At 37.0% G+C, this 22030-nt stretch overlaps 1 protein-coding gene across 2 annotated transcripts in view; it reads left to right on the top strand.

Moving 5' to 3' along the window:
- DENND4A (DENN domain containing 4A) overlaps window positions 1-22030 on the top strand; it is a 53815-nt gene extending 31785 nt beyond the window's left edge. Inside the window, exons 15-33 of one of the 2 annotated variants that reach the window (XM_068410974.1) lie at window positions 2939-3072; window positions 3943-4078; window positions 4693-4899; window positions 5005-5133; window positions 5411-5555; window positions 7678-7797; window positions 8606-8746; window positions 9638-10731; window positions 11420-11630; window positions 12742-12836; window positions 13866-14041; window positions 14146-14292; window positions 14743-14950; window positions 15201-15455; window positions 15984-16101; window positions 16250-16276; window positions 16771-16933; window positions 17889-17953; window positions 18185-22030. In XM_068410974.1, the coding sequence (XP_068267075.1) occupies window positions 2939-3072; window positions 3943-4078; window positions 4693-4899; window positions 5005-5133; window positions 5411-5555; window positions 7678-7797; window positions 8606-8746; window positions 9638-10731; window positions 11420-11630; window positions 12742-12836; window positions 13866-14041; window positions 14146-14292; window positions 14743-14950; window positions 15201-15455; window positions 15984-16101; window positions 16250-16276; window positions 16771-16933; window positions 17889-17953; window positions 18185-18321 (3708 nt within the window). In that variant the 3' untranslated portion in view covers window positions 18322-22030. The remainder of the gene's footprint in view (window positions 1-2938; window positions 3073-3942; window positions 4079-4692; window positions 4900-5004; window positions 5134-5410; window positions 5556-7677; window positions 7798-8605; window positions 8747-9637; window positions 10732-11419; window positions 11631-12741; window positions 12837-13865; window positions 14042-14145; window positions 14293-14742; window positions 14951-15200; window positions 15456-15983; window positions 16102-16249; window positions 16277-16770; window positions 16934-17888; window positions 17954-18184) is intronic. The other variant, XM_068410975.1, reaches the window with a different exon arrangement.

Genomic DNA, 22030 nt, shown 5'->3' with positions numbered 1-22030 from the left:
TTGCCTGGGAATTCAAACAGCTCTTCTGAAAAAGTAATGCTTAGGTTGGTGATGCCACTGTCAGCCTGCACGTAATCTGTGAAGCTATTGGAGCTTTCGCCTTTTCTAAAAGGTTTAAGTAGCTGCTCGTACAGCTGAAGCAGAGACTCGTCTGTTCTAATGCCAGTTATTTTGCTAGTTGATGCTGTGGGCAGCTTCTTTCCACTATAAAAAAAATGCTTATGACAGTGACATGAGAATAACTTTTACAGAAAACATTGTACTTCTCCAACCTCTATTTCTGTCAGTGAGGATTTAATTCGGTTTTATTAATGCAACAACTACTTCTATGCCAGTGATAATTGTGGGGAAACTGAGGCACTGGAATTACTATGCATTTAGGAGTTGCCGTGGCTTTAGAATTGCTTGTGAAACTAGGTTTTCGTTGACATGAGAGAGTGCGTTCCCATGTAGGATTTCTTTGAATAATGATATTTTTGCCTCATCTTCTCTTTCCTGCTTCTCTTGATTTGTCTCATTTCTGCTACTGCGCTTAGCGGTAACATACAAAGTCAAAATACTGAAGTATACCAAGGACTGCTGTACGAGCTAGAGCTTTAGCCAATATGCTCTACTTCGACCAGATATCAAATTTGGATGATTCTAATAAAGTGAATATTTATTTATGTATTGATGTCGTTCACTAGGTGAACCAGTACCTGAAAGGTTATGCATTAAAGAGTGATGTCATAGGTTGAAAGATGATACAACACTTTCTGATGGGTTGTTATAAGCCACTGGGTTGAGATAACTAATTTCACGGTACATAAAATTTATCTATAAAATATAATCTAAGCCCTACCTCAAATAATTTATAAGAATAGTTTAAGCTGAAGACAGGTTCACTAAACTTCTACAGGTTATTTTATCCTAGACAGCAGCAGCAGAAGAGATTGGAATTGATTACCCATTTTGTCTACTGGAAGATACGGTGTAATTGTCTCACAAGTTTTCATTTTTCCAGGAATTCAAAAATCATCTCAATTCAACACTTGTTTAAGCTACTGGCTTTATTGTGTTTCAGTGGTGCAACTTGTAACTGTGGGGTTTTTACATCCTTAGAAGTATTTAAATTGCAAGTAAGGTTTCATTTATTTCTACTTTTCACAAGTCGTATGTGCTTGCTGCTTGGCTGGTTCGATTTGCTAATACTTTCCATCTGTCTCATGCAGTAAAATGTGTAATTAAGAACACCTCTTTGTATGTTTATCAAGTTATAAATATTCAGGAATTCTACTGAAACTACTTGATGTATTTCCACCTCACCAGAGGGAGAGAACTGTGGAATATGCTTCTTTTTGTACATGAATTCTCTATTGCTAGACTCTTAAGGCATGAAGAACATGCTTCCTTGGGGTCTACAGGTTGCTAATTCGTTTCTTTGAAATAACGTACCATTTGGCTGTAATTTGGTTGTAATTTAAACCATTTAAATAATGGCATTAAATGTAAACTGTAACAGTATTTGAGCTGAACACGGAGGCTATCAATATGTGAATAAAAAGCAGGTTCTGTGTGCTAGGAAGTAAATAGTTTTCGATAGCGCTAACGCTTTGAGATGGAGACGCGTCTCGTGCCACAAGCAGAAGCAGCGCTGACGAGGGATTGGAGGAGACACAATTGGTGACAGAAGATCAGAGACAAAGCAATACAGCTATCAGTACAAATATCAAGTAAAGGCCCTCAGGTGGAATGTAATACATGTTATATTTGCTCTGTTCCTAGTGGTTTCTGTAATGTGAACAGTAGCAGTAGGAAGCTTGTAAGTTAAAGGCTTGTCTGTTCTTTTTCTCGGAGGGAAACAGTTCATAGTTACCCAATATCTTGTTTAGGGTGGCTGAGTTTTGCTTTGGTTCTTTACTTTTGTCTCAAGCAATGGAATGAAATTCTTTCAGTAAAATCGTTGGACAGTTTTCTCCCACTTGATCCTGCAGTTTGATGCTTTGAAATTTGCCTGGAGCCTTGGAGTATGTCTCTGCTGCTGTCTTGAAAGCAGGGGCATTAATTTGGGAAGTGTACATTTCTCCTCCTCTCTGCAACAGCCAGGCTAGCAAAGCAAAGATTTACAGTCAAGTTGCCATTGCAAAGCTGAAAACAAAACAGGTGCAACTGTAATTTATGCTTAATTATGGTATTATTACAAGTTGCCTTTGTTATCCATGAACTGAATTTCTATCCTAGCTATGAGAGGACAGGACCACTCAATATGTGCTGTATTGTCACACGTACAACTGTTGAATTATCTGAAAGAGAAAAAAATCATGAAGCCACCCTTCACTTTTCAGATTACTGCTTTTTTAGAAAAACAAAGTTACTTCTATCCTCTTTTAATTTTAGTAATGTCACACCTTTTTATTCCATTATCTCTTGAATGCATGTGTATTTTTGCAATCTCTGCAAACTACTGTGACCTTAATGACTATGTAAGTCACTGAAATTGTTAGATAGTGTTGTTTGTAGATTCTGTATACATCAAACAATTGGATAAAGTTTGTTATTGTTTTAAGTGGTTAAAATAGAGGAAAAAAATAGCTCTTATTTTCATATTTAAAAATAAATCTCAAGTCACTGCTACACTTGGAAACACAGTTCCAGGAATCACAGAATCACAGAATCAACCAGGTTGGAAGAGACCTCGGGGATCATGGTTGCATTCAGAAAGGTTAACCTCTTTGTACAACTGCTTATAATATTTACCTGAAAACAGTCAATTCATAGTATATCATTAAACATCAATTATTGTGTTGGGGTAAAGTTTACAAAAATGATGCAACACTTAATAATCTCATTATAACTTTGCAAGGCATCCTTACTTTTAAGATGCAATCCTTTGATGCTGATGCAGACTTTGCCCTGCCTGGTACAACACTAGTAACTACTTTTAACATAACTTCTCCAGGTAGATATGGACAAAACTGGGGAAACACGACTTATAGAGCTGGATGAGTCATACAAGAGCGAGCATACGGTTTTCATAACACCCCCTGAGATCCCTCATCTGCCAAACGGTGAAGAGCACCCTCTCCAATACAGGTAACCTGAGGACACGGTAGGATGCTAGCCAAAATCCTAACTGCTGCCTTTGTAGAGTTCAGTTTCTAGGTTGTGGTGATAGCCACAAAATGCAGATTTTTTCTGTCCCTTTGTGTTGCTCAAGTAGAAATGGGTATGCAGAATGCCCAGCGTGCCAGCTCTCTTGAAGTTTTAATGATTTGGGGTGTGTACACACAGAAGCAGTAATACTTAATAAAGCTGGCTGTGTGTTCACATTACATTGTGCTCACTATTGACACTTTTTAAGGTTAGAATTGAAATTAATGGACCTAGTCTGTTGGCCTGCTGCTACTACTGATAACGATACAAGCTGCAGATCCTCTTTGGAAAGAGTACATTTCAAAGAATCACTGAAAACCGGTGTTACTAATTCAGTAATTATGTCAAATGAATTTGTCTATTGGTTTCTTCATTAATTCTGAGAAACATTTTTAAATCTGATCTAATTTAATCTTTTAGATAGTTTCATATTGTTCATATTGATTTTTATAAACCTCTGTCATGTGATGCTCACCAGGGACTAAGCCACACAGATTATTTTTTTGATTAACTAGAATCAATACTAATGCATTTGGCACATTAAAGAAAATGCTATGAAAGCAAATGTATTTATCAATTTATGTTGCTTACACTGAAATAACAGGTTAAGAGACTATTTGTGCAGGCTTGTGAAATCATGCAGATGATTTACTAAACCATTTTGTCAATGGTGTCTTTAAAGGTTTACTTTTGTATTTTCTGTTTCCTATGTAGCTTCTAGCGCAACTGTGTAATTGATGTCATTTGCTATTATGTGACATGTTTACTTTGGAGCTGCCTTACAGGAGTTGTGACACATTTCTTTTACAGCTATAATGGATTTCCAGTATTAAAACTAGATTTGTTTGAGCGACCTGAAGGATTTCTCACAGCACCAAATAACAAACTGTCCTCAAAAGCCAGTAGTCCCAACAGCCCGTCGCCAATGTTCAGAAGAACTAAACAGGTACTTGCAGGTATTCTTGTAGTGTGAGGCGCTTTGGAAAGTGACAGCTTGCTGCCTTCATCTTCAGTTTGGCTATAAAGACTGACTGGCAGTGGCTGCAGCCTAACTAACAGTTCTTCACTGATACAGTAACTATAGGGTAGTCATGCTAATTGTTGTTTGGATATTTACCTGTGCTTCTTGCCTACACCATATCGTACAGGGCCCCTGTACACAGATTATCATTTGCTGGGCTATCCCTATACCTTCCACATTCTTCACACTGTTCTCCATGAGCATAAGCTGTTGGGCTTCCACATCTACTTTTTGATTTCTTTTCACTGTCCAGGGCTTTAAGAGGGGCTCTGACTTTCAAATGCTTCTTACAAAAAATGCAGATCAAAAGTAATAGACATAAATTTAAAGAAATGCAAGTTTTTAGGAGGAGAGTATTGTACAGCAGCTGGTTTTGATATCACTCGCTCTGCTTTCATTTTCTTTCCTACTTTGTGTGTTGTTTATATTAATGTTGCAGTTTCTGTAGGTGCAATGATACAAGTTCAGTTTTTAACATGTAGGTTTGTGTAATGTGTATGTAAAATATATACACAAATAATCTTTATGATTCTTTACAGGAAATTAAATCTGCACATAAAATTGCTAAGAAGTACTCATCTATACCACAGATGTGGTCCAGGTGTTTGTTACGTCACTGCTATGGTCTTTGGTTTATCTGCCTTCCTGCGTATGTGAAAGTGTGCCACTCAAAAGTCAGGGCTCTGAGAACTGCCTATGATGTGCTACAAAAAATGCATACCAAAAAGATAGATCCACCCGATGAGGTAAAATAAGTCAACCCCAGAGTTCCAGTAATAGCCTGTGGCTTTTATTGAATGCATTATGTGTTTGACTATAAAAGCACAATACTAACTGGTGTGTATTTTCAGGTATGCTACCGAGTACTCATGCAACTGTGTGGACAGTATGGTCAGCCTGTGCTAGCAGTGAGAGTGCTTTTTGAAATGCAGAAAGCTGGCATTGACCCTAATGCCATTACTTATGGCTACTACAATAAGGTAAGTATTTTTGAAAGAGGAGGGGGGAAGAAAAACGCTTTTTTTTTATCCAGGCAAATAGAAGCGAGCAAAATAAGGGAGCAGTTCAGATGTAATTCTGTCATTTCTAGTAACTGTAAGAAATACAAGACAGAATAATTGTGTTGTCTTTGTTTTTGTAGGTTTAGAAGTCTACTTTATAACTGCCAATGTAACCCAATTTGAAATTTAAGTTAATCATTTCACACCTGACTGTTCGTTGAGATGGCTGTATTTGACTTTGTTATTTCCAAAATAGGCCGTTCTGGAAAGTACCTGGCCTTCAAGCAATCGAGGTGGCTATTTCCTATGGATGAAAATACGAAACGTTGTTTTAGGAATAGCACAGTTTAAAAAAGCATTGAAAAAGCTACCAGCAAGTACCTCACATACAGCCATTCCTGGTAGAGTATTCACATCCTTTTCTTTTTTATTTTCATGCTGATAAGAAAATGACTTCAAAAAGCTTTCTGTTGTGAATTTGATGATAAAAGTGTTTTACAGGAAAAGAAATTAAGTTCTTGCATAATTTTTTAAAACCAGCTTTTTTTTGTCTTTGAATCCAAAATAATCTGCTCTTTATTTATTGTATCAGCTCTTCATGGAGACGAAATATGAACCTGAAATCACTGTGATGATTATCCTTGTTCATACAATAACCAGTCTCATAACTGGCAGAAACTTCTGTCTAGCCTTGCTTTTTTTTTTTTGTTTTCCCTGTTTTTTGATGTTAGTCAAGAGGCAAGTGGAACTAGTCCTTGAATTTGTAGTACTGTTTGCAAGTTCTGTGTACCAACTGCAATGATCATATTTATTTTTATCTAGAATATAAGTATGATATTTGAGGCTGTAAATTTTGGTTTTCTTTCTTTTTCTTTCCAGTAAATATTTAGGTGATATTAAAATGGCTATATTACCATACTGGTGATTACCTGGAGCTTGTGGTTTTCTGTAGATACTACTTTGAACAGTATTTATAATTTACTACTAGTAAGGCAAGATAGTACATTTTTAAAATACCAGCAATATAGTTAGTTTAGCTGTACTTGACCTTGGCAGACCTTTACAAATACACATATGCAAATGTATGATCAGATCATCTGAATCATCTGTTGAGGTCCCTTCCAATCAGGGCTATTCTATGTTTCCAAATATGTATAATTAAATCTTTGCCCTGACAAATAGAATAGATATGATGGCCTTATGGCTAGAGTACTTCTCCTAGACTCGGGAGACTACAGTCCTATTTCTGGCTCTGTCACTAGCCTTCTGGATGACCTTGAAGAAATTTACTTTATTTCTGTCTGTTCTTCATGAAGCTGACCTTCCTGATAAACCACTTCTTTGAAACCCATCTGTGCAAAGCTCTATGTAAGAGCTTGGCAATGTTGGTCGCAACTCAGACCATGTAAACTAAGGAAGTGTAATTAGGCCTTTACTAAGTAACTGTCATTTATATAATTAATGGTATTTGCTTTTGACATCATCTGATTTTTAGAGAATAGCTAGAATGCATTCTGACTCTTCAGGTAATCCCAAAACTTTTCCATAAATTCCAGATTATTTTATCTCTACAATAGCAACAAGGTTTTTACCCTCTCTGTAGAGATTCAGTACAGCATCTTCAGGGAAAAGAGGGAAAGCAGCTGATTTTCAGCCGTGTTACACCCTCTTGATCCTGGACAGGTGCTTACTGTTATCTCCTAAACTGCATGAGAGTAAACCCCTAAAGATGCTGTGGGACTGCTGGAGACTTCAGGTTGACCTGGACAAAGGACATGGAATGTGTGTGATTGAAGTGCTCACTTAGTATCTATAGTGAGCAGAAACTTTCTTATCTGCTTCATTAATTTGCTTTATTTTGGTGCAGCTGCTTTATAACAGCCTGGAGGAGGAACAACCATGTTAGTGTTAACTAAATTTGGTTCTTGAAATCAATCAATCAGACTATATTAGTTAATTTGGGGCAGTGTTTTGTCTTTAAAATGACCAGATAGTGGCTTGAATGTTTGCAGGGGTTTTTTTTGCGTGGTGTTGGTTCTTTTTATTTTAATCTTATTTTGCAAACAAATTCATGGTTTCAGTTTGCTGCATTGTTTCAATTTTTTTACTTCCTAGAGTAAAACCATGAGAATTACATGCATTAACCCTGAGAAACATACTACACTAAAATGAAACCATGTTTAGGTGCCTCTTAGAGTTCATGAAAAGATGTGACATTTTGATCAAATAAACCAGACAACAGAATCAAAGACAAGCAGTGCTTTAGTACAGTATTTAAAAATAAATGTTGCAAATTGCCCCTTTAATTTCATCCTGTAGAGCATCGCTTCAATGTTTATACTGTAAAAGTAAGCCAATCATTTTTCTCACTTCTTTTTTTGTGGTAAAATGTTCCCTGTTAATTGGAATGTACTTGATAAGAGGCCTTTGAATTACCATGGATATTCAATTTATTCTGTTTAACAATGTCACGCTATTAAATACCATAATTGTCTTTATTCTGTCACTGCCCTATTATGATAGGGGGACTTTCAGACTTGGGCAATAACACATCGTTCAAAGAAGAAGCCAGGCAAGGGAAAACTTGTCTTCAAGATATACAAGAACAAAAAGAGGACAAGAGAGAGAGTGACTCCAGTTCTCGTAAGTATCTTGTGAATACAGATATCTAGTTCATTGTGGGTAAACAGGGATTTCAGCAAAAACTAAGTGGGGCAGCTGATTTTTTTTACAGTGAGTGTATGTGATAATGCCAGTTTATGCACAGGCCTGAAGTTCTTTTCTCTAATGTAATTTTCTGGATGTCTAATGGTTTAACTTTTAAAGTTAGAGGTTTTTTTCCCCTCCTCTGTTTCAAATAAGTGATAATGGTAATACAAAGGCTTAATGATAATTACAGCTTCATGTTTTTGTCTTTTAAAAAAATTAAATTGCTTTATAGGCATAATCTACAGGAAAGTCTTTTCTACCAGTCTGTTTTCTTTATAAATCCCATAAGAGGAGAACAGCTGAATTTTTACAGGTCTGTGAGAGCAGGTCTAAATTACTCAGCTCCCTGGAATTCTCAAAACTGAGGAGATGCATCAGAAAGGAGAAGGACTTTGGGTTTGTTGTGGACCTCTTGCACCTGTCATTTGCAAGTTAACAAGGGTGGTCTTAGTCTCCACAACCACCACAAATGTTGATATGCAAGTACTGGTTACTTAGACTCTGTGCACAGAAGCTTATGGAACTTCCAGTTATAAAAGTAATATTGGGAATTAAATATCCATAGTTCAATTGTTCCAGCTTGAAAACCTCTGCCCAAGTAGATATTGGCCTATGCATCATGGGATATGTATAACATGCTGTCACTTAATCCTGCATAAAACATCTAACAGGTAATAGAAAATGTGATTTAAATCAAGTTGCTTTGATTCTAAAGAACTGTCTGTCCTTTTTCTATATACAGTGTCCGAAGTGGAGAGCACAAAAGGGAGTGGTGAGTGCCTACCTAAACTAAATTATCAGAACTCAAGTAACGCCAAAGCAGCTTCTAGCATAGTGCGGCTCAACGGTACAGTTGACAATACCGTAGCAGAAGCTAGCACGGGTGAGTGGAAGAGAAAATAGATTTTCATTCTTGTGCAGTTTTGTCTATATATATATTCCATTTCTAACAAGAACTCTTTAAGTAGTGTGCCTGTGTTCTGTTGTCCGCAAAACTTACAGTATTTTTTTGGTGTAATGACAGTGGCCGATGAAATTTGTTGGAGCAACTTTGTGGGAGTGAGTTTAGGGTAGAGTCTGCATATGCTGTGTCAGGGAGATGTGTCTGAATATTCTGCATTTCCAGGTGTTTTTTCTTGTTTCCTTTTTTTTTGATATAGTTAACATCTGCTTACAAAATCCCAGGTCTTGTTTTTTAATTATAACCTCCAACAACAACTAAATTCCTTCAGGATGGACAAGAGGTTTCTACGCAGTACAATTAAAAGAAACTTTCAGGCATTTTCCCAAGTCTTCAGTAATGTCAAATCTGGTTATAAAGTCTGCATCTTTATGCTCTGGCAAAACAATGGAGACTTCTCTGACAATAACTCCTTTTGTTGGCTCTACTTCTATTTCATAAGTTAGAAATTGTGTCCACTTTTTTGCCATTTCCTAGATAACTTTGCTGTCCCTAGCTTTCAAACCTCTTAATAATGTCGTATGTCTCCAGAAGAGGAAACTAAGTACATCTGAGACTTTTCTTGATGGTGTTTCTCAAAGTACTCTTGAGTTGTATGATTTTACTCCCTTTTACATGGTTTATTGTCTGACCCTTCCTAAAAGTTATGACCGTGGTCAACTCAGCTTTTCAACCACTATCACAATACAGAGTGAATTCCATCTCTGTGTTGTAAACTGTTTGAAAGATGACACAAATGTGTATTCTTTTTTCATTTTGTTTAGTTTTCTTGCATAGCAAGAAATAAAGCACCGTGTTTCATCTGTTTTTCAGAGAGTTCTGTAGGATTGCTGTTTACATCATCTTTTGAGGACGCCAGTGAAGCAGAAGTTATAAAAAGTAAATCCTTAAGAAAGAGACATAAAAGCGCAGTAGAAGCTGACTTAAGGGAGATACCATGGGAAAGCAGGAACCGTAAGCTGAGTGGAGATGGCTTAGTGGGACTCATGATAAATAGAATAAATCAGGAAGCAAACCCTGGAGAAATTGTTGAAAAACTAGGAGCTGATGCCAAAATCCTATCTAGTGCATTACAGAAAAGCATAAGGCCAAAAACTCTTAATATCAGAACTTCCTCTTTAGGATCTAAGAGAGAAAGTCTGGAGAAAGAATCTAGTGATGAAGATGCAGCTTTTGATTGCAGTTTTACGGATAAAACAGAGTCCCCTGTTATCTTTGATCTGGAAGACCTGGATGCAGAACCTGAATCATCTACAGCAGTGAAATCATCCAGTGAAAAATCCAGAAGGCTGCAAAGAAAGAGCACCTTTCCAGTCAAGCCAGTTGAAAAGACAGATGTTGAAACTGGATTTGATCCACTGTCCCTGCTGGTTGCTGAGACAGAACAGCAGAAAGAGGATGAGGAGGAGGATGATGATAGAAGTGTTTCTACTCCATCTGCAAGGCGAGATTTAGCTGAAGAAATAGTGATGTACATGAACAACATGAGCAGCCCTTTGTCAAGTCGTGCCCCGAGCATTGAGTTGCAAAAACCCTACGATGACAGAAATGCTAATAAAAAGAGCCCAACGGTAATCCAACCTTGTAGGAGGTCCAGCCTTCCCCCAAACTCCCCAAGGCCATCCAGTCTTACCAAATCCAAGAGTTATCATGGAAAAAATGAAGAAAGGCCAAGAGACAGGCTTTGGTCCTCTCCAGCTTATTCCCCAAACAGTCCAGCAAAGGAACAACCCCAGGATGCAACTAGTGCGTTAACACTTGTGTCTTCACCATCATTCAACTTGGATACGCTGTTAACACCCAAGCTTGATGTTCTAAAAAGCAGCATGTTTTCTGCTGGAAAAGGAGTTGCAGAGAAAGCTAGCAAGTGGTACTCAAAATTTACAATGTATGCTGCATCCTCAAAGGTAAATTTTGATAATTTTTTTTTTTCCTCCACAAAACTTAAGTTCCTGTAAATAAAGGAAAAAACTTTGTAAAGGTTTAATCGCTGACTCCTACGTGATGAATCCTCTATTTGAATGACATGCATCATGGTAGACTGTGTGCATTAAGTTGTTTTAATCATGTTTGAATTTCCAGGACCCTAATTTTATTGTCCTGAATCAAAGAAAATTTTGGTTTTGCATGGTTCAAAGTATATTTCATGGGAAAACCTAAGTATATGGTAGTGTGTCGACAGAGCAGAGAAGATTGCTCTGCCTTCCATCATTTACCTAAAGAAAAAATACTTAAACAATAATCCGAGACTAATTAACTAAAGTATCAACGGTGCCTTGCCTATCCTAATGCATTCCTATGGCTGCTAATAACTGCTCTAGCAATGGTGAGAAAAAGTTAAAAGGATTAAAATGTTTAAGTTTTCATTTAGATCTTTTTATTTGGCAAACCTTTAAAAAGAATCCTTGTGTAGCTATTTAACCCTGAGCGAAACTCACCTTGTTTCACATTTGTTCTGAATACAGATGTGAATTGAGTGACTTTTCAAGGAGGGAAGTTCATGCCTTGAATTTACTGAGATGATGAAGGCTGCCTCTTATTTTCAGAAATATTTTTACTTTCTTTTTCTCAGTGGAGTTTCTTTTCTTCTCTCAGGATCAAAATTCAGACCGAGCAAGTGTTTCATCTCTTGGAGCTCTGGACTCAGAATCTACTTCTCTAACTGATGAAGATGTCTGCAATGATTTTGAAAGTGCTTCTCCTCAGGAGAATGCCACATCAGAAATAAAGAGAATTGGCCTCAGCAGGACAAGCCTAGAAAGCTCAGCCTCCCACGATGGCTCATCAAAACAATTTGACCAGTGTGGTAAGAGACAGCTTTTGCACTGTATTGATCAATCTGAACAAAAATATTCCAGTTTTAGAAGTTGTTCTTTCATAATTCTCAGCTTGGGATCATTCTAGTCCTTGGTCCCTTTTGTGGAAGAAGTAAATTTTTCTTTTCCTACCTGCAAACTATTGTTCATATGGATATTTGTATTGTAGAACCTTGTTTTGGGTGTTCTTTCTTGTGGAATAACTTGTACAGTAGCATCCTGTCCCTGAGTAAGTTTCTGGGTGCTACAGCTACGCAAAAAGAGACTCTTTGGGCCCATCAGTATTCGTGTAATCATCTTATTTGTGTAAGCTGTACAGCTCCAGAAAACTTCTATAAAAACTTCTAAATGGTAACTTTATTGGTCTGATTTTGTTTTCTAAAAGTAGTAAAAGTCGTTTTTGGAAAATTGCTATCATTTTCTATAAGCCACTGTGGAAGCTGATTATCAGACACTGTAATTTTTTTTCCTAATCTGCACCGGATAATTGGTAGTGACTGTTATATCAATTTCTGTGCAACTGTCATTATGGAGTACAGTGTTAAGCAGAATCAGGATGAAAGGATGCTCTGTCTACTTAGATCCCTCCACTTAGCACCTGGAAGAGCATGCCCAGATCTGGATCCCAGGTTTGTGAGATGTGGAGGAACTGGAGAGGGGCAGTGGAGGCTGCCATCATGGCCAGGGGCTGGGACATCCTGAGGCTGAGGGGAGCCTGGCTCGTTTGGTGTGGCAAAGAGAAGGGTCAGGGACATCCGCAGTCACAAGCAGCACCTCTTATGCTTCCCTAGTTTTTGTCCAGACAGAAAGTGTGGGTATAAATTACTTAATCTGTAAAACTTGTTTCCAAGCTACCAACTGTTGTATAAAGAAAAAAACTGAACATATGGAAATTCTACATTGGTAGATTTTATTTTTGCCGTATTGGTGCTGGACAGATGGCAGCCTCACGCTCCAGCTTCACATTTCTTTCTATCTATCTGCTTTCTTGCATCTTCCATCACACATTTTATAACTGCAGTATTATTTGACCAGAAAAACAGTTTACTAAAAAAATGCATATTCTGAATAACTAATACTTTGGGTTTCTTCTGTTAATAGGTTCTCTTTCAAAGTTCCCTTTACCTGACAAATCAGAGTTGATATCTTCTTGCAGCACAAGTAGTACCAGTGTGTTCCAGAACTACGCTATGGAGGTACAGGATGATTTATTGATTTTAATTGATACGCTAAAAGCATATGTCTTTAAATATAAATGCTGTCTGAATGTCTGTTAAAGTTCAAAGCTTAAAACTAATCCACTGGAAGATAGATAAATATTTCTGTGACAGAGCAGGTTTCATTTCAAATCCTACTCTAGAAATGTCTTTATTGCAGTCACATCCTTTGGTCCTTAAAGCTGCAGTTCTCAAGAGTTTGAGAATAGGATGCCATTGAATTCAGGCATCTAAATCCCTTGCGCAGCTAAATTTGTAAAGTGAAAATACCAAGCCTTAAATAGTACTATACATTTAAAAATACAGAGTAGATACCTAGCTGTTTCTTGTTGTAGCTTCTAGTAAGATCATTTTGCTTTTCACTGTTACACTGGGTTTTGGTGGCTCTTTTTTTCTCCACCCCCACCCCACCCTCAGTAAACTTGGATTAATGACTGGTCATTCTCACCTATTTTCCCCTAATTTCTATTATACTGGTAGTCACTACAGAAGAATGTTTAAATTCTAAGAATAATTTATGTAGCTGCATAAATATTCCTGTACTATTATGTTTGCAAACAGATTACAAATGACATGTTATTGCTAAGAAAAATATTATTGAATAACTGGCTGGTTTTATCTGGGAAGCCATAAAAGCATCACCTGACCCACTTAGCTAAAGTATATTTATTTTATGAGCATAGTTCCAGATCCCAGTCTACTTGCTACAATAGAACAAAGACCTGTATATAATAAATTCTTCAGACAATGTTTATTCTAGTCATTTACCATATCAGCTGGCTGCTAATGCAGTTTGTATTTAATATTTAATAGTTCTGAAGTACATAAGTTTAAACCCAAATGTTCCAGCCTAAAGCCTGGGGAACAGGTATGTGGCTGAACTTGTATGCAAGTGGTGAGCAGAATTCATCTAAGCGCAAAGATTTTGGCTCTAGTTTTAACTGCTTTGTAAAAGAAGGATCGTTTTGAGATGTGTTACAGTGGAGTTCTGTTATCTGCTGCATGCAGGTCCTCATCTCAAGCTGTTCACGATGTCGAACTTGTGACTGTTTGGTTCATGACGAAGAAATCATGGCAGGTTGGACAGCAGATGATTCAAATCTCAATACCACGTGTCCATTCTGTGGCAATTTATTTCTGCCTTTTTTAAGCATAGAAATCAGAGATCTTCGGCGACCTGGACGGTAATAACCTTCTTTGAATTTTCCTCAATTTTGAATGCTTGTAATTGTGTAGCGGTTGGTTTTTGGTTTTTTTAGATAGTATTAAACTTTTGCTTTCTCTGCAGTTATTTTCTGAAGCCCAGCCCTTCTACAGAAAACATGCAGTTCCCATCACTTTTTGCAAATCAGAGCAGCAAGTCCTGTAACACTGCAGCTACTGTTGGCCTTGCTACATCCCTAATGTCTGTTCAAGAGGATATAAATTCAAATAGGTAAACCTGCATTTTCTGCATAGAAATTACTCAGGTTCTCTGTGGATATGCATGTATTCCTTATCAACAGAAATAAATTTAATAAGATACTGTCTGGAGAGGAGAAATTGATTTGAGAGAGGATCTCCTTGCAGCCTCTCCCTTATCTCTGAGTTGGCCATGTCATGCTTTTTCAGCATGGTGTTTACCATTTCATCCCTAATATAAAAATTCATGTAGATATCTGTAATTCTGCAAATTTTATGAGCCCTTTTAGGGTGTTTGTGTTCATTATCAGTGCAAGGGGGAATAAAGCTTGCACTGTAGTATGAATGAGTGTCGTGAATGACAAGGTAGAATTTGTGTTGTCAGGTCGATTATTTCCAGTTTATTTCTGTCTATTTGTGTACACGTTTGAGCACTCAGAGTAAAACAAAAACCTGAGATTCTTAACTTTTTTCTTTCTCCCAGCAAATCTAAGCAGCATGACAATATTTGTGCCAGAAGCATCCAGATCCCCTCAGGAAGAAGACAAAATACCTCTGGGTCAGAATGTACAAGTCACCCTGTAGCAAGGAGTATCAGTACTTTTGGTCCATTGGAAGAAGAGAAAGAAAACCAGAAGATCAGCCATATCATTCCTACTGGTAGCCTGCCTGCTACTTTGCAAGGACCAACAGTGTGTAGTTTTTCTACCTTAACTGTCATTTTTTTAAGTGTGCGATAGATTAGAGCAGTATGAAACAGCATTAATTGGGAGAACAGTTACCCATCCCAAATTACAATAAATACTAGGTTTTATTTTTTAAACTAATATTAGTTGTAGCTTTGAGATGTTAGTGTGTCTCATAGGGAACAAAAGTGTTCATAAGACTTTGTAAAGATAGTTACTTTACAACTAATGGCATTTTTTCTTTTTTTTACTGTAGGATTCCTTGGGCCTAGAATGGCGCTTACCGAGTCCTGATCCTATAACGGTTCCTTATCTCAGTCCTCTAGTGGTATGGAAAGAGCTTGAGAGCTTACTTGAAAATGAAGGGGATCATGCAATAACAGTGGCAGACTTTGTAGATCATCATCCTATTGTGTTCTGGAATTTGGTGTGGTATTTCAGACGCTTGGACTTGCCCAGCAACTTACCAGGATTAATACTTTCTTCCGAGCACTGTAATAAAAACTCCAAGGTATGGAATCAGATAGGAAACATTGGCATATGAGGAATGCTTGTTTTCCCATATAGGAAATCATTAGATAATTCAGTAACTCTTAGAAATGTGTCTTACAATATGCTGAGCCCAGTCCTGAATTGGTAAAGAATGAGTCAATTGAAGGGAAATAAGCGTGGAAAAAGAGGAACTTGGGCTCAGCGGTACTTGTGTGGGATGTTTAGCTCTTAGTAGTCACACTGTAATTTGTGATCCTCAGTTACAAAGAAGATAAGTTTCTAGTTGGTTTTATTGCAGTTTGATGACTAGTTAAGCAGTAGAAGGAAGAGGAAGTTATGATTTTAGGACTGTAGGAAGATACGTAAAATACTCATTTGCTCTGTCACTGACATCCCAGTCAGATTTAGCTTCCCCTGGTTTTACAGCAGTTTTAATATTAAAGCTTTTTACCATGAGGCCTATAGATGTGAAGATATATTTTAAATACAAAGTCGTCTGTCTTGGCTTTGTAATAAAATATCTTTATGTATGCATTCTCCTGTTCAGATTCCACGAAACTGTATGTCAGAGGACAGCAAATACGTTCTTATTCAGATGCTGTGGGACAATATGAAATTGCATCAGGATCCAAGGCAGCCTCTGTATATTTTGTGGAATGCTCAGAGTAAGCTTTGTTTCTTGTGGCTTTTTTTTTTAAAGAACCATTTTCATTTTGAGCAACTGAAGAATGTGTTTTGAAAAAAGATGTCTTTGTGGATAGTTCACGCAAGATACATAACTGATTTTTGATCATACTGCTTTTTGTCTTGCAGGTCAAAATCGTACTCTTTTGTTTGAGAGTGAGTGTTAAGTTTGGTGTTGCTATTCTAAGTTTGTGTGACTTGTTTGGGGAGGGAGGAGGGTGGTTGTATGTTTAGCAGGAAGCTGCTTGAACATCAGTTTTCCAGCATATCTGTTTCAAATCATTGACCAGTACCTCCAGTGGCTTTTTCTTCATTGGGAAGGGAGGAATAAGAGGGAATACGTTTCAGTGATAGACTGAACTTACATTGACAGTTCATCCACTTAGCTTGTTTTCTTATTTTTAGAATTTGCTTACTAAGAATTTTGTTGCTAGTGTTGGATCACACGCCTGAAAATAGCTCATGACCCATTACAGCTGCTGAGTTTTCTCCTATGTGCTTTTTGTGTTTCTTATGTTGATATTATTTTGACTTGATGTTTATTGTTCTTTGTCAATGTTTTCACAGTAGCCTCCCACCTTTTTTTTAACAATTTCTACTTGCTGCATGAAGAATATATTTATTCTTACAGCATTTCTAATGTATTTCAGCCCAGAAGTACCCAATGGTCCATTTATTGCAAAAAGATGATGACTCTTTTAATCAGGAGCTCTTGAAAAGTATGGTGAAAAGCATTAAGATGAATGATGTGTACGGACCAATGAGTCAAATATTGGAGAGATTGAACAAATGGCCACATATTAAAAGACAGCGGTAAGAATACGAACATGCCAAACTGGAGCAAAGTTGGACAACAATAAGGCTATTGTAATATGAATTATATTTTCCTAGTGTGTTTTTTTAATAAAAAAACACTGTTTTGCAGCAGTGTTTGCAAATTTATCCCTCGGTCTGGTAAATATTCTTCTTTTTTGTTATAACTTTCACAAACTTTAGAAAAAAATTAGAGAATTTTCACTTTTTCCGCTCCCCTTTACAGCCACCTCTTTTTCTTTTTACCTCTGGATGATGGGAAATCAAGTAGGGAGTGTGTATATGTGTATATATTTCATTATTAAATGCTATTTATATATTAGTGGGGCTTTTTTTTTAAATAAAAAAGCCTACACTTGTTCCTAGGGTGCATGGGTGGATTTTTTTCTTTGTTTTTCAAGTTTCCAGTAGAGAACAGAAGAGGAGCTAAGAAGAGAGGTTAAGTCTCACATTTAGGAAGTTTTTTTCCATTAGCAGTGGAATTAGTGAAAATTATTTCCTATGAATTTATATTTCTTGCCTGAATTTACTTATTTTTATTTATAATAGGATACATAGGAGTCTTTTCAACAGCTGGAGCATTGACAAAGTGTTTAGCTGCTTGTCTGCTTGCTTTTTCGAGATAATGTAGAAATGAAGAAAAGCAACCTCCTTTTTGTGAAATTTGGTGGAGTTTGGCTGAGTGCCTTAAGTGTGTGCTCCCCTCTGCGTGCGCTTGGTGCAACTTCCAGCACGTCAGTGGATGCCTTAAGGACCTACCACGAGTGATGTGTGGATGTGGGGGGTCCAGAGGTCAGAAATGACAACATTTTGGAGGTGGCAAGCAGGAATTATGTTCAAAATGCGACTTTTTAAAAATAAGTTACCTTTAAATGCTTCAGTCTGGTTTTAATTTAGATTGTTTTGTGGTACATTATTGCAGTATATAAATTGACATTTCTTTTTACAATTTCAGGAGCCTTTACAGAGAAATACTATTTCTTTCACTTGTTGCCCTAGGAAGAGATAACATTGATATAGGTAAGTTTTATAAATTATTCAAATAAGCATAGGTGATGAATATATGCAAACTAGTTATTCAGCTTCCAAAAAAAACCCCAAACCTGTAGATAAGATGTGTGCCATTCTATGGTAAATGCTGAATAGAAAGGACTTTGCAGTTATTTTCTGCTGGTAAGCATACTAGCTGTCATTGTATTTGGGCTGTGGTTTTGGGCATGGTTTATAGAAGTTGTTTTTCTCTTTCTGCAGATGCTTTTGACAGAGAGTACAAAATGGCCTATGATCGTCTCACAGCTAATCAAGTGAAGAATACTCATAATTGTGATAGACCACCAAGTACTGGAGTGATGGAATGCAGAAAGATTTTTGGAGAACCATATCTTTAAATATACCTAGATAAAGAGGTGATATCTATGATGTATACCTGTGTAAAATAACCACTTCAGTCACAAGGAACATCTCAGTCTTCAGCGTTCAAGAGCGTACGTACGAATGTACTGTGGCAGAAGGCCTTGGAAAAACCAGGCCTATCTACAGCTGTAGAAATGGACAGAGTGAAAAATGGGCCAAATATTATTTCCCTGTCCCTTGTCCTTTCTGCAAATCAATGTGTAGAAAGGAAGATTCTAAACAAAATGAGTTCTTTAACTTGGGACAACATATTACAGTTCCCTTCTTAAAAATTAAATACCAGGTGGACAGAAACAATGCACTGAAACTAATGTGAGCGAAGTAAATTCTTCAGAATCTATTGTTTACATAGAATAGTCATGATGTTATGAAGAGCATACAAAGTTGTATTATACATATTTTAAATTGTTTATAGTAAGTTGATATTTTTTTAATTTTTTTAAATTACTGGAGTGAATTTTAAATGGACTTGCTGCATAAGCAATACAGTGCTTATTTTTTTTGCAGTACACTGCTATTTATAGTAACTTGTCCAGTTACTTTTTGAAGAATTTGTTTTTAAAGCAGAATAGAAAACGTTAACCTTCACCTAGAGAGTACTCTAGATACAGGATTTCTTTCATGCACACGTGGAAAACGTGTTACCACAGCAATCAGAAGGAAGGTATGGTAAACTTCTGTAAAACTCTACTAATGAACCCACTGATGTCTCTGTAAGACACTTCTGTAGAAATCTCTTCCTCTCCTGTTCCCTTCACTACCCACTCCCTAGTAAAGAGAAAGCATATTGAAGAGTCCTACAGGTTATGTTATGGAATCAGTCCATCTCAGCTGTCAGCATTTGTTAATGTGACCTCATTACGGTGAGGTCATTAATGTGACCTCATTACAAATCAAATGACAGCCTGCAAGAGGTTCTTCATAAACATGCAAAGTTCAGAGTCTCGGTGGATGTGTTTGAAACACACTAAATATGGCACGTACATAATGCTAATCCAAAGCTTTTAACTCAAGTAGATACAGCAAACTTGCTACAGGGAATATACAAGGAATGTAACTTATTGGGGCATATTGTGCATAGTTAAATGTACTTGGAGTGTTTGGTCTCTATTTCACAGGCAAACCATTTTTTTTTTCTGTGAAGAAAAACGTTATGTCAGTCCTTGTGGTGGAGTCATGGCTTTTGACTCATGTTTTCTTGTTCTAGAGATTTAAAAAAGAGTGTTCTGTGCTCTCAGTCACATCCAGCTCCTCACCAGAAGGTAGGCTACAGAGAAAATATCACAGGTCTTGTATGGCGGTGGGAAAACAGGCATTGAATTTTATAAAACACCCTAAACAAATTAAACCATGCTTTAACAACGAGCTTTATTTTAAGTAATCTTAATGGTTTTCCAATTCTAATTTCCTTTAGTTGTTGCTGTTATAATACTTCTAAATATTCAGCTGTTACATTAGATTTTATCTTTCGGTCTGCCTACCAGCAGGTATTTTTTAAAATCTCTTTAGTTTGCAACTGTAATAATACAGCAATATTTAGTTGGCAGAAAGGAGATGAACTTTAAAGCTCACATTTACTTTATTAAATGAAATAGAGTGAGCCTCTTGGAGGCTTAAATGAGAAGTAATGCTGCTATGAAGCTCTATGTAACCTCCTCCCAGACCTCTGTAGAGTAGTAAGAAGATGCCTGCCCTAAGGAGAACAGATGTAAAATTTGTAGAGCTGCAGGTATATGCTGATGCTAATTGCAAGACGCAGTCTTGTTGGATACAGCTTTCATTGGGTAATACCTCTTCTCTAATTTGCTGCTAATTATGTAGCTGACCTTTTTGAAAGTATCCCCCCACCCTGAGGTGGAGCTAGCAATGCTACACTTACCAACATTTTTCACATGTAATTTATTTTAACAATTTGTGATGCTCTCTTTTGTACTGCCACACTCGTAAAGTATTCCTCATGCATGAAATAGAGCTACTTTTTTTCACCCAGGTAGATGGTAAACAGTGTATTAGTGTAGGGTGGATACATACCCCCTTCCTCCTTCTGAACTATTGTGAAAAAGACCAGGTTATTTTTTAACATATTCATTGTAAGTACCTATTAGTGTGCATGTATGCTCTGCTCTGTACAGTAGGTACACTGTATTTACCAAGGAAAAGCTGCAGACAGTAGTTGCTGTGTATATAAACTCCTACATGTTTGTGCTGTGTATAAGGTAGTGTTCCCAGCTCTCTGCAGTTCTGTTTCCCATGTCATTTACCACTCGGGGCAGCCACTGTTCTATAGGACCTTCAAGCCATGAAGGAGGGCAAGTGCTTTTTCCAGAGCTGCCGTGGTGTGTTAGAGGTACTGAGCTATGAAGGAAGCTTCACGCGTCCTGTTATAGTCTGGCAGAAGCGACTGAGCCCGGTCTCTAACCACCTCTCACTTACTAGGACGTAACACCGCAAACGGCGTGTGCTAGCACAGGAATAGCTGCCACACGTCTAATATGGTGCCCACTTTCTCCGTTCGAGTCCCAGCTTAGCTGTAAGTACTTCCAACTGTCTTCAGACTCATAAAGTCAACAAGTTTGCCACATCATTCAAATACCTACAGTCTGGCCAGTGTTATCAGAATAGAATATACTGTACCATGAAAAGGACTGTACATGCATCCTTCAGACAAACAATCTGACTGTCCTTGCATCCTCAGAGCAGCACTCCTGAAGCATTGCTGATGTTTATTTGGGTGTGCTCTTAAATTACTGTATCATGTAGTAGTTCATCAAGTGAAATCATTATACTTAATGAATTGTTCCATAAAGTCTGTTGCAAGTCAGTCCACTGTAGAAATACTATAATAAAACATAGTTGGAATAGTGATATACTCTAAGTGGGAAATTTTCCTTATTCGAGTCATAGTAATGTTCAAAATGTAGGTCCTGAGGTGGGTAATTTTTAAGCATCATGCAATTCAATGTTGAAACAGTTTTCAAATCTCACTGTCCTTTATTAGAAAAGCAATTTGAGTATATTTTCCAATACCGCAAAGATGGGTAAATAAAATATTTGAGACATATTTTCAATTTAAAATTTTGTATGAACGGAATTTTCTCCTTTTGTGTACTAAATAATGCTTATGTCAAAAACCTTAAACAAAAGTTGTACATTTGCAGTGCAATATATATTTTGCTTTACTTATGGTTCCACTGGAATAATTATTGGAGATGAATTACTGAAATGTGAATAGAACTTGTGCTGTTTCTCTGACACTGCTAACTGTTTCCCATTTTGAGAAGGTTTGCTGTTGGTACAGCTACAGCCTGATCAATTAGACTTCCACTGACAAATTAAATGATTTGTGCCCCAAGAAAGAGGAAATTCCTGCGTGTAAAATCTTTGTATAACAAATGGGAGATGCAAATAGTAATAACAGAGAGGGGTATTTCTGGATATTATCTCACTGGGATTTAAAAATGGTACTTTGTTAGTCTGCAAGCAGCACTTTTTAAATGAATGGTTGTAGATTTGTAAATATGTAATGTTTAAATTTTATTTACCAAAAACCAGTATGTTGGATGTTTGCTTTGGTTTGTAGTTCCTTTAAAATATGCAAGTCAGTGTTCACAATGTTAAGGTTTTTTTTTCTGTCTCATCCAAAAAAGAAGTTTTACAGTGAGTCAATAAAAAGCTTAAAATCTT

Source organism: Nyctibius grandis, chromosome 11, assembly GCF_013368605.1.
Source record: "Nyctibius grandis isolate bNycGra1 chromosome 11, bNycGra1.pri, whole genome shotgun sequence".
In the NCBI taxonomy this organism is placed as follows: Eukaryota; Metazoa; Chordata; class Aves; order Nyctibiiformes; family Nyctibiidae; genus Nyctibius; species Nyctibius grandis.
Note: the sequence above shows the minus strand (reverse complement) of the source record. Positions and strands in the feature narration are given on the sequence as shown.